Here is a 12,848-nt window from a genome sequence, read left to right as displayed (position 1 = left end):
CAGTGACAGAAGGCAAATACATCTATTTTCTCAGAGTTGTTAAAAGCATAATTATTACTCACCCAGCACTTCTGAAACAAGACGATGAACCTGGGTCCCCATATCTTATACAAATTACTAGGCTTTTACTTTGTTGCTTAYTTTGAACTAGATGAGGATCTTTTTCTCTCCCAGCCAGTGCTTCTACCTATCRTGCTTTTTAACAACCAATACTTCCTTGGGTCTCAAGAATATGTACTGTCAACACAGGTAAACTGATTACCATTAAATCTGCCCTTTTCATACAAAAAAATTCGTTATAACTTTCCCAAGCATCTCTAAATGCCTCTCCTCTTTATCAGCTTAAAATCTTGTATTAAAGTCTTCAGAAGGGAACTGACTTTTTGATTTCATCATGTTAATAATGTGTACTACGTGCATTTGTATTTTCTACAGAACTTTCCCTCATAAGCAAGATGCTTTTGTTCTTACGCTATGTACCATCTCTCTTACTTTTTTAATCAACAACAAAAAATTGGCATACAGGAATGCATTGAAAACATAGCTCTAATGCCATTCCTTGCAAAAGATTCTGACTAATTGTTCCTGGAACAATAGCGTATTCCAAAAGGAGTGATTGTGATCTGAAGCATTTAATACCTTAGGAAATTTGGGTTCTCAAAAGACTAAGGCAATAAACTTGTAAAGCACGGTTTCTTTTGTAACTTTTGGTTTAAAAGAAATTAAATGATAATAGGACAATTAATAAATAAAGGTCTGGTTTTCAACAGGTGTAAATCAGAAGTTATTCCAAAAATGTCCACACAGTTACAATATTGTGAAAGTAGAATAAGAGTCAGCTTCCAGAATAGCAAAATCAGTACAAATTTGTATATAGAAAGTATTCACTATCCACAGCYGTGATTCTGCTTTTTGGATGCAGATTTATCAAGTACAGAAAGTATTAATCGGCTTTCAAAAATGTAAGAAATTAAGAACAAAGGCAGGTAAGTTCAATAAAATAAATGCATTCGCAGTTCTTATTGTACTTCGGTTACAAAAGAAAATAGCTGATACATGGAGAAGTCAGGAGTTTATATGCAGCCATCCCTTAGGTTTTACTGAACATTTTGGCCATGACTTACACGGTGAGGTCAAAAAAAGACAATGGGAAAATTTGAAACACAATACAGAAACCAGTCCACATTGCCCTGTTCAAGAGCTCTCCCTCATGCCAATAGGGGAGGTTTACTTGCCTGAAAATATACACTTGAACAACTCTAAGAGAATGATGATGAAGACCATTTCTTGTGCCTACTTTAAACTAATTACAAGTTYATTATTTAGAGCATCTCTTGCTGACACCATCTAAAAATTGTGTGACGCGGCTATGTCTTTTAATTAAGCAATGATAAATTCAGGTCCCTGGGAAAGAAATTAAACCAAAAACATAGCGGTAACCTCCAGAAGMGGACAAAATGCTATGCAGATTTTAAAATAGGAGCATGTCAGTCTAATTCAGACCTAATTCAAAGCCAGCAAAGGTTAGTGTACTAACTGCAGACAAAAATGCTCAAAGTCTAACGACACAAAACTTTCTCCGGGCCAGTTCAGAGTACGGACCAAACTCTGGCTGACCACAAGGACTACCAGAAGCTCCACATCCATCCAAGTGCAAGCTCTTTCTTAGACTTGCCTCCCCAATGCAGCCTTTCCTTTTAAAAACACAAAAAGAAATCCAAATACCTCTGACATTTCCAAAACACTCCACATGGCATTCTCAGTGCTTCCTCTAGAGAGATCGGGAAAAAGAAAATGACCCTCCCATGGCAAAAGGTGGTGACTTAAACCATTTTTGGGAGGCATCCAGATCCTATAGTGATCCCGCAGTATACAGAACAAAAGAGCGTGTCATTCAGATTATGCTTTTAAAGCTTGAGAAACTTCAGGGGTACGGGAGTTACCCTGTATCAGCATCACAAATGTTTTGAAATATATGCAGCATATACRAAATTTCTGCAAAATAAATTCTTTCACATTAGGCGTAGGTACAGTTGTACTTTCAAGTGTCACATTGTTGGAACACCGAGTATCTCATAAGGAGACACAAAAATATATTTAYAATTCTTATTTGTGTATGAATGAGTAACCCCAAATGGCTGCCGTTTACTGAGATAAAAACTGGTATCACACTAGTACTGTGGCAAGAGCCAGGGCATCAGGCTCCAGAAATTTTGCACTGGAAACCTGCTGAACTTGGCAAAGGGAGAAAAAAAATATCACTTAAGAAATAGTAATAAAAAAAGTGTGATAGTTAAATGAATAGTGCTATTAAGAGAACCAATCTGCTTCACCGATTCACAAGCATGCTGCTGGTGACCTACTCTCCCTCCTCCCCCCCGCCCACTCTTCACCTCTCTTTTTTTTTTCCCCCCTCCTTTTCTTTTTAGAATCATGCAAAAGAAATGCTTCTAAACCTTCCTAAAAAGGAAGTACTCCACAGCCACAAGATTTTGTGCTAATGAAGCTTCTGAATTGTGCAACCATAGGTCAGAAGAACGTCTTCCACACCATCTTGGCAGAATTTGAAATTAAAAAGGGCTGCTTGACTTACAAGCGAGGATGAGTAAAGCAGGGGAAAGATTAAACTCCAAATGAAAAGTTTACTAGAAGCAGAAAATACTGAGTATTGAGAAAATCTGTAAACTAATCTAGTTACCAGTGCCTCAGCAACCAGATTAGCACTGCCCGCAAAGCGGGCATCGTGTTACTATTTTCTTCATTTGTAACTCACATCAAAACCCAACTATTTGATATAAAACTGAATTAAATAAAGGAAAAAGGAGAGCGACAGAGTGACATAGGCACCCTTTCTGTTCCCGTTGCTGACTGACAACACTGCCATCCTTTAACATGGTTTTATTTAGTTATTACAACCATCTCTCTGTAAATGACACTTAGGATTATTTAAGATTATGTTGTAATCCTTTTAATCCTCAGTGCTTTAAATTTCAGGCTAAACACCAGAGAGCAAACTAGCACTTAGCAGAAATATTTAAAGCATGTGATTTGAACATAAATCTTCTTTTATTCACCACTCCTCTGATGAAGACCTAGTGTATCACGTCATTTAGCCAGAGAGAACAAACAGTGCGGTAGCTCGCAGCAAACTGCTACGCTTCCCCTCATTGTGTGAAGCTGTTTCAAACTAGTTCTTTTTCTCAGTGCTAGCTATATCATCAATAAACGAAGGAAAATCAAAAGGCTATACTTTGCAAAATGTATATGTTTTAGGTTACTGTTAAAGAAAACTTGAAAAAAAACAAAATGTTCATCAAGAACCGAAACAGGTTGCATGCACAAATCGGATAGTATGTGAGACAGATCAGACTTATCCTGTTAAACAGGGAGTAGCTCAATTAAAATGAATGGAGTAACACTGCTGAAAACCTCATGATCAAGACCAGAAACCCAAATCTTCCTGCCTGAATACCATTTGCTTGAAGTTTCCTCTTTTTATTCCCTGCATCGATCATGTTTCCAATTAATTTTCTTCATGATACTCCTATACTCCATCTTCTTGTTACGATCCGTTAACTGTCATATGCTTAGATTTTAAACTCAAGATTTCCTGCTTTTTCTTCAAACCAAAATCTCAATAGTCATTTTCTATTTCTAATCTATAATTCATGAACTCAAATTGAGCACCCAGGCTAAATCAAACTCAAAATTCTGCATCTAGTTCTGGTACAACACATTAGCAGAAAGCGCCCATTGCTCTGTTTGAATCAGAAAATAATGTTTTCTTATTTAGAAACTAATGAAACAAAACCCCACCAACCATGCCTTGTTGTCATGCTTTGAAGATATAAACATACTTATTTCTGATCATTTCAGAGTTCAGCAGCTAACATATTTAATCAATAGCAATGCAAAGTGTCTATATTTAGGTTGCAAAAGAAAAAAGAAAACACCCACATTCTGTGAACAAGTAGACATATATATTATCAATACTATTGCCATCCATATACATGAATAAGCAGAGCATCRTAAGTGTTTCCTGAAATACTCAGTATCCAGGTACAAACTGACCTCTTAGCTTTAGAACTTGTCTTGGAGTCTCTCCAGACTATCTCATAAATCTGTGCACACTCTCTCTCTCTATTCCCCTTCCCACTCTATCTCCTCATGAAGCACCAGTCTTCTTCAGTCCTTTGCTTTCCCAAAATGTCACCACTATTGATGCCAAAGCCTTCTTCTCTTTCGCTCTTGCCATCTGGCATCATCTTCTTGTAGCGCTCTGTCTAAACAATGCTCCATCCCTTTTCAAAATGTGTCTTAACATATGTCCTTCCTCCCATTCTTTACTTCTTAATGTCTCTCCCACTCACTTATTGGCTTGATGAAGATGCATTTTAATGGGTTCAAACAGTAGTGCATGAGTTCCCTTTCTCACATTATTCTGATTCAGTGGAGTTACACCTCACACTAATAGAAGTGAGAAGAAAATATATTGCAAAGTCTTCATACAACCAGTTTTGGTAAATCAATAACATAGGGTTTCATTTTCTTTATATTGGAAATATAATAGCTTCAATGAATCATCATTCKCACATGCATTTCCAAATAAAAATTTTACCTAATGCAAGATGAGAAATAAACCCTAAAAGCTCAGAAGATCTGTCAGTGTGCACAAGAGGTTGCAGGACTGAAGGCTAAGGTTATACTTAATCACTTTCCAAGTGAAAAAGCCGAAGATTGACAGCAAAACCAAAATATTTATTCTAAAAATACCTAGGAAATGACAAGGCTCCAAGTGTTGTTTCAAGACAACCTAAAGGATGTGGGGGAATAGAAGCATAAGTCTCACTGACTTGAAGCCAGGGAATATTTCTAAATATTGCATGTGCTTTAAAAACATATCTAGAAAAATAAATCTTGAAAAAGTCTCCGTAAACACCCAGTTGACCCCCACAGATAGTCTCCTTGGTTTGGGGAATTTTTTTTGTTTGTTTGTATTTTTACAGCCCCAGACCCAGCCACAGTTTAAAACAAACTGGTGGTTCCTCCAGCATGTTCCGGTCGGTGATAATGCAAAAGGAATATCTGATAATTAAAGATACCTTGTACTTAGCATATTCCCTTCTGCGTCTCTCCTCCCTTCAACAGCAAAGGGAAGTTTATATTGTTAAAAATCCTTTATGTTAGAACTCTGTGTAGCAACTCAAATAATTCATTGGAAATACTATTTTTATGTGGCTTGATAAAACTTCTAGTGAAAAAAAAAAAAAAAAGCATTTCCACTGATGTTCGTGGGAGCTGGGTTACGTCCAAGGATTAAAAATGTTGCAATAAACATTTTTAGCCCCTAGATRCTGGAATGTTAACCCTGAAATAATGCTTTCTTCATCCTTTTATCCTTTAAGGCCTTGATCCTCCCATTTGATACAATGGAATTTAGATGTAATAATTAAATAACACTATTATCCATCAACAAAGAATAGACATATGAGAAATACACATCTTTCTATTTTGGCCCTGACAGAGGTGGACTCTTACAGTCTTTCCCTTCCCTTCCAGAAAYGAACCTAGGTCATCACCATCTGAGCACCCTTAACAGCAATAAAAATAAACAGAGTAACCACACTACGTTGGAGCAATGCTTGTATAAGCATTTTGAAGAATTTGTGTTTATGGAAGTTCTTTAGGTCAAGATTCTAGGCCTGAACCCAAAGCAATTACCTACTAAGTTTTAAAAACAAATTGCATATAGAACATTAATCAATAAATCAACAGGTTCTCAAGTGTTTAAGGAGATTCAGTCATCAGAAATTCTTCTCTTGGAAAAATAGTAAACCAATGCTTGATAAAATGTTACACTCCTACATGGATAAGAAAAATGCTGTATTAAATCAGCCTGTAATTATTAAAATATCCAATAAAGGAAATAAAACGTACCTCTTAGCTTAARAGACTATATACTCAAATGAGCAATGGAATGCATGCATTGCCTCTTACCTGAAAGACATTCTTTCTGCTGGATTTCTCTGGGGTCCACTCAATGCGAGCACCACACAAATCCACACATTCAGGTTTATATCCTGGTTTCTGGAAAGAAAAAAATAACTATGAATATGTCCTGAATTTTCAGAAATGGGGACAGTTATTAGATAAAGATCAAAATAGATCAAGTGACACAATATTGTAGTGCTGCTGCTAGTATTACTCTAAAAGAGTTCATTACTCCCTGTCAGTATTATATAACCACTTCCGAGGTGTGTTAATTTAGGAGTAAGGTTCTTGTATTAGATGCATAATTTTAAATATAATTAGACTGCTTAAAAACAGTCTGATATACCACATATATACAACAGATCAAAATACAAATGCATACACATCAAGTGGATTTTTTAATTGCTTACTTTGCAAAACATCTTGAAAAGCCATTGTATTTAAAGGTAAAGTTTTGTGGTTTATCCACCTATGATTTTAAACTGATGCAGGTGGAAGGACAAAAACCAGACGAGAGCATGCATCATCCCTCTAAGASAGACCATCTTCTTTCTCCAAACAAATTATCATTTCTAGCTCCTAAAAACAGCTTTGAGGGCATGTGCGACGCCCAGAAAGAACTCATGTCTGTAGGCTAGCTCTACACTCCCAAGTTTGCTCCTTCAGCAATGTCAGTCTACGACAGACAATCTCACATCCCCAGACGTAGCTCTGCCTCCCCAGCTACTCCGTACGGATGCAAATAATACTAACAGCAGCTTTGTTGGCCAGTATCATTTATGTTGCTGGGAGCTGGTTTAAAGCAAAATAATCCTCATTTGCCATATAAACTGTTTCTCCAGGGACTTTGCCTGTGCAGCAGTTCTGGCAAAGCCTTTCTAGTTTAGACTATCCTTTATAGATTAGGTTACTGTACATCCCAGACAACAAGGAAACTACTACTGCTAACAATATATAGCACTAATAAGTCCCTTTTGGGTAAGATATGGAGTAATATCCACATAATGTAATTAATCAGGCTTGATGCATCTTTTTTGCTCTATTGTTCTTAAGCCATTTTACCTTCAAAAATGACATTGGTGATAAAGAAAACAGACTTAAATGCAGAAGTTACGGTGGCCAGTCCAGCATCAACCACATAATCAGCTTTCCAAAGATTGCTCCCTGAATTTCTCTGATGTTGTTACTAAAGGCTAAAAAAATGTGTGTTCTCCAGGGTGCTTTTGAAATGGGCAGCAAAGGATCTATTTAGGTTAAAAGAAGCAGAGTAAAAAATCCTGGTCAAGTAACTTGCAGCCATAGTTTCTGGCATTTTTCAGTCCTGGAGTTGTAATTATAATCTTTATTTGCCAAACCATAAAACCACCATGGTTCAGCTCCTCTAAAACTGACAGCCTTGTGTGTCTTTGTTCCCTTTTTTTATTTTTTTAAATAGAAAAAATATGTTATTCAAAACAGAAGGATGTTCTTGTGGCTAAACCACTAGAAGAGCAGGGTTTAGGGTTTTATTTTCCCAGCTCTGCCTTAGACTTCCTGTCTGGCCTCTGACAAGAAACATAACCTTTCTAAATCTTAATAACAAAGCAAAACTGCAGTAGTGATACTCAATTTTACAAGGATGTTGCAAAGTCGAATCAGTTAATATTTGTAAAGCAAAAGTGATCAAGTAAAAAGAGTCGTGATTAGAAAAAACAAATACTGAACTAGGAAAAAAATTCAATTTTCAACACTCCAGTACTACAATACTTTTAAAAAACAGGGATATCATGTATCCTTTGACTAGATCACTCTCCCTGGCTAGAAGATGGACTCGGGAAGTTTCATCCCCACGACTCCATGAAGCGATTGCTCTGCACCACACAGAGTAGGCAGTCATATAACCTATGGTACACCCAGTCTTTCAAACGGGGTCAGCTTGCTTTCTTTGAAAAAGAGCCCAGAACGATAGGCTGAGCCTGAAAATTTTTTAAGAAGTGCAGCATTATGCAGTCAACAAAAAGAATCAAGAAATCTTGGAAAATATAATGAGATGAAAAGAGATTGAAATTTAGACAAAGAATAGGGAAATCGTTTCTCGATAGTGAGGAAAATTTTCTGTAGCCCAGTATCCTTCAGGAAACTGTCATTGCATTTTAAGCTGAAGTGCAAAAAATAACAGAAGATGCAGAGAACTTTTGCAAGAAGATGGATTAGGGAACTTTACAGGTTTTTATCAACTTTAATATCTAGTATTCTACAAAAATGCAGGTAACAAAGGACTTGGACTCCTCCAGCACTCGGTGTACAGGCAGTTGGTTTAGTCTTTCTTTGTTGTTGCAATCTGGAGTTTGTTTAGCCCTCCAAGCTTATATGAAGCAGAAGAAAAGGACTGGTACGTGCTGTTCTCCCATTCCAGAAAGGGTGGGATGCACATTCAGGGTATTGGAAAGACAAGCAACCACGCAGCTCTGCAAGACCCCCTGGCTTCTCCACCACCGAGCGCTCTGAGCAATGGGGACAAATGCCCYTGTTTAAGCCTGTGTGACCGCTACGAAAGACACCTAAAAATTCATCCTGGCCTAAACATTGCGCTGTTATGTTGAGCTTGCTTTCCAGTGCAGGCATTACCCAGGGACACTGCAATGCAGTAAGTTGAGGTTAACGCGAAAGCCTGCACGCTTCACGTCCTTGCTTTGTGTTTTTCAGTCAGACCAATTATGTTATATCAGCGTTGTTGGAGGGGGTTATGCTGTAAATTGGTACAAGTGTCTGTTACAATGAAATCTTCCTAAACATGAATATGGATTTCAGAGGCATTTTCACTCACTAAATTACTTTGCAGATGGGCTAATAACCTGAGGTTAAAATAACCTCTGTTGAATAAACTATCTTGGAGAATAAACAGACCGGTTTTTCGTGGTCAAAAAGACCAGTGATAATAGAATTTCACTCTGGCAAGTAACAACAGAGCTGTGATAACTCTAGATCACAGTGTCCTTAATTAAAAAGTTATATTCTTATGAAGGCAAAAAAAAAAAAAAAGAAGTATCAAAAGCATGACTACAAATGATCAAACAGCAGCAAAAGACACCAATTTAGCTACATGGAATGCAAACTTGGATTTTCAGTAATATTTGTAAACAAGTGGGTTTTCTGAATCTCTCCTATCTGTGCTTCCAATGGTCATGCTCCCTAATTATTGCTACTAATAATACCAGATATCATCACTACCTTCATCAGAAAAGCTGTGGATCCCAGTCTTCCCCGTCTGAATCAATAGGGAAGTTGTTATTATAGCAAGTCTTATATCTACAATTRTACAAAGGAATAACAAAAACTCCTTTTAGATATTGCCAGTTCTATGAGTTAGAATATTATTAAAGATTTTGGTAAATATAATTGTAAATCACCTCTAAATGTTATCCTATCATCAGAGAAAGAGGGATGATTAGAATGTGCTTTCATTTCCCTCTCCCCTGTTGCCTTTGTTGCAAAGTATCATTCCTCTTATAATGATGCTTTCTTATTTTAAATTTTCACTTCATGTACAGTACTTAATTATTAATAATTAATGAATTAATATTTTTACAATACAAAGGTACGTTAATCTTTTTGTTAAGTCACGTCATTTTCCTGCTACAAATAAAAATGCTTTGTTATAATTCATACTATAGCGAATGAACATTGACTTTATTGCATTATTTAATTAATGGTTGAGTTCCTCTTTTTCTGAAGTAAACTATAGTTGAATAATATCAGTAAACAAATGATTTTTAATGAAGTCTTTTGTATTATTTCTTTTCTGCTGTCAAAATTATACCAGGGTAAATGGTTTACAAAGGACACAGACATTGCATTCGCTTTATCAGATGAGATCAACATGCCAGTTTAGCTTTTTCTGATGTGTAAAATTTGGGTTTAGGAAATTGGGTTATGACATTATTAGTACTGATATTCCTGTTTTTCCAAGTTTTACCTAATTTATTTATTTAATCATCCTATAATTTGTCTAGAATAGACAGAAATTTAACCTCAATTATTTTTCTCACCTAGTGAACTTTGAGTTCACAGCCCCAATACTCAGACCTAGCAGGGAACAAAAAACAAACAAACAAACAAACAAACAAACAAACAAGCCCCACCTTTTATTTTATCAAACAAAAAGCTAGATTAATTTATGCCTGTATTCTTCCTAACACTAAATTCTACATGCAACCAGAGGATGGGAATTGGTGTCTGGTCAGATAGAGGAAATTCACACTAAAATATGCAGGTGCCAGAGCTGGGACGAGAAAAGGCAGCAAAGGGGGGGCGGATGAGGCCAGAAAAATTACAGGATGTGGTATTGCAGTTCCAGCAAGTTTGTGTACTATCTGTCTCACTGAACTTAGCTTTATAAATAAAAAAGAAAAATACAGCTATAAGGCAAGTGCATATTATCTCATCARTGTGAATACTTGTGATGAAACGAATCGTCAGGGAGAAGGACTGACTTATCAGAGGATCATTTCTGATAACACATGTTAATTTTTGAGTTAAATAGATTCAGTTCTGGGCCAGACCCCCATTCTCTAGSCAAGTCTACTTTAACCACCCACAGAACTGAAAGGCAATCCTTAATCTTCTAATGGGAATTTTAACTACRTGAAGGAGTCTCAGAGCAAAATGAAGCACCCTGTGTGTTGAATTTATGCTGGTCCATGTCTCCTRGGACTTGGGCTAGGCCTTGTAAGGATAGAGGAGAAGACACAGCAGCCAAAGGAAGACGCGCAGTGCATGTGGGTAGCCCTCGATTAGCAGGGAAGTCTGCCACCCAAACTCCAGTTACAGCAGCGAATACATTGTATTTTTCCAAAGCCAGTCCAGATCAGTCAGTGATGATGCCTGAACTTTTCATGAATCCCAGCTTACTTTAAGTAGACCATGCAGTAAGGATGGCAGGGCCAAAAGTGAAAAAAAGAGGAAGAGAAGCGCAAGGGGCACTGTCATCTTCTAGCCTGTGAATAATACCTTGGTCCACTGGGAATCTAGCTGTTCATTCCCAAATTTTATTTTGCTACAGAAGTCCCAAGAATGAAATATAGCATTCACCTCAAAAGGCATTTCTGTAATATGTCCTGAAAAGTGAAAATAATAAATAAAAACAAAAATCTTTGGCACCTGAAAACTGTTTCTTTTCCAGTTTGCCAACTAATCCACTAATGAATCGGCACCAAATTCAATTTCAAAATCCACAGAAGTCATGAAATGCAAAATTAATAGATGAACTCTCCTGGTGGAGCTTTGAATAGCTCGCAAAAGTCCAGATATGATATTCCCCTGTCCTGCACCAAATTAGATCTATAAACAAAGCTAATGCCTGTACCCAGATCAACAGGTTGCCTGGCATCTAACTTCCACCAAAATTCAAAGCAGCAAGGGGCCTAAATACATTTATGGCTCTGGCACTGAAGGCCTGAGCCTGTAAGGCACAAGGTGCTGCTAGAGCAGGGCTGAGCATCCCCGACGGCCCTTTTGGCCCCTGCTGCGCGAATTGCAGTCAGTGGGATCACGACATCATTGGAGCAGATCCTTCAGGTGAGTGCTAACGATATTTGTGAAAGCTTTCCTTCTATGTCTAGTTCATCATTTGATGATAAGTTTTCATGCATACACCTTTATCTTAGGTTCTTTATTTTTACAAGCTTTTCTAAAAGAAGAGAATACAGTTATTTTTAAAATGTCCTCTTGACAGCTTCCAACTTGTGCTGCCCAGAGGAAGAACAATTTCTTRTGTTTGCTGCTTCGGTGTGACTCTCAAACATGATGAGAATTGGTTTTCAAAACATGTTGATTTTGTGACAGCAACACCCATCCAGCAGGCAGAAGTATAAGACAGCCAGTAAGTTATAAGAATAGGATATGTTTTAATAAATCACCTTAGGTCCAGACAAGACTATTCCTTTTTTTTTTTTAAACAACACTTAACTGAATTTTAAGAAAAATGGATGATTCCAAAAACATATTAACTCATGCTATACAGTTTCCTTAGCTTCAGAAATACAACATTATACAACAAGATTTCATCCTTTATTTTTATTGTTTCATCCTTTTTTATTATTTTTATTTTTACAACAAGCCTCACCTTATGACCGAAAAGGAAAAGCATGAGAAGGTACTCTTTAAACTAAGTTTATGGTCAACTGTATTGGTAGATCAAGAACATAGAACTAAAAGGAATATTTATCACCTGCCACATACAAATTAGCTTGTTGCTTGCGACTCCTGCCAAAGAGAGCACCTTCGTGGCCACCCATCATGTCAATGTGGTATGGCAGGTTTGATCAGGCCTTGAGAACCTTTCACAATAGGGTTTTGTCAAACCTGTGCCTTCGCTGCCCACAGTGTCACACATTTACTGGATTCCCCTTTTGTTGCCCACCCGAAGGTTTCTAGGCTCAAACTCTACAGTAACTAGCACTGAAGGGATACATGCCATTATTGCTTGTGCAACGGAGCTGTCACATCTCTGAAGACTAAGATCAGTGGCCTTTCCTTGGGGCACAATAAAAAGGTACTGCAAATTTCACTTTGTAGTAACTACAGGCTACAGAAATTGCATTAGCTGCATTAGATGGAGTCATGGAAATATTCAGGAAGGTTAGCTGGATATGGTAGATGTCACATTTATACTACGATAAAAAATCACTTTACTAACTTATAGTGTTTGCTGCTTTGGTAGCACCCTATATTAAGGTGCCATTTATAAATAGTTTATTATTATTTATTAATGTATAAGCCACTTTATAGGATGGTGGATAACAACTTAAATTCATGTATTAAAGATGCACATACATGGTTTAATACAATTTACGTCTCACAATATCCTTTGCAACAGA

At 37.1% G+C, this 12,848-nt stretch overlaps 1 protein-coding gene across 6 annotated transcripts in view; it reads right to left on the bottom strand.

Annotated features, from left to right (window-relative positions):
• Positions 1-12,848, bottom strand: part of ARHGAP15 (Rho GTPase activating protein 15) — a 339,806-nt gene that overhangs the window by 268,937 nt on the left and 58,021 nt on the right. For all 6 annotated transcript variants that reach the window (XM_026089060.1, XM_026089062.1, XM_026089065.1 and 3 more), the window contains one exon: positions 5,998-6,087. In XM_026089060.1, the coding sequence (XP_025944845.1) occupies positions 5,998-6,087 (90 nt within the window). The remainder of the gene's footprint in view (positions 1-5,997; positions 6,088-12,848) is intronic.

Source organism: Apteryx rowi, unplaced genomic scaffold (assembly GCF_003343035.1).
Source record: "Apteryx rowi isolate R43461 unplaced genomic scaffold, aptRow1 scaffold_8, whole genome shotgun sequence".
Taxonomy (NCBI): domain Eukaryota; kingdom Metazoa; phylum Chordata; class Aves; order Apterygiformes; family Apterygidae; genus Apteryx; species Apteryx rowi.
This window is presented reverse-complemented; position numbering and strand designations above follow the sequence as displayed.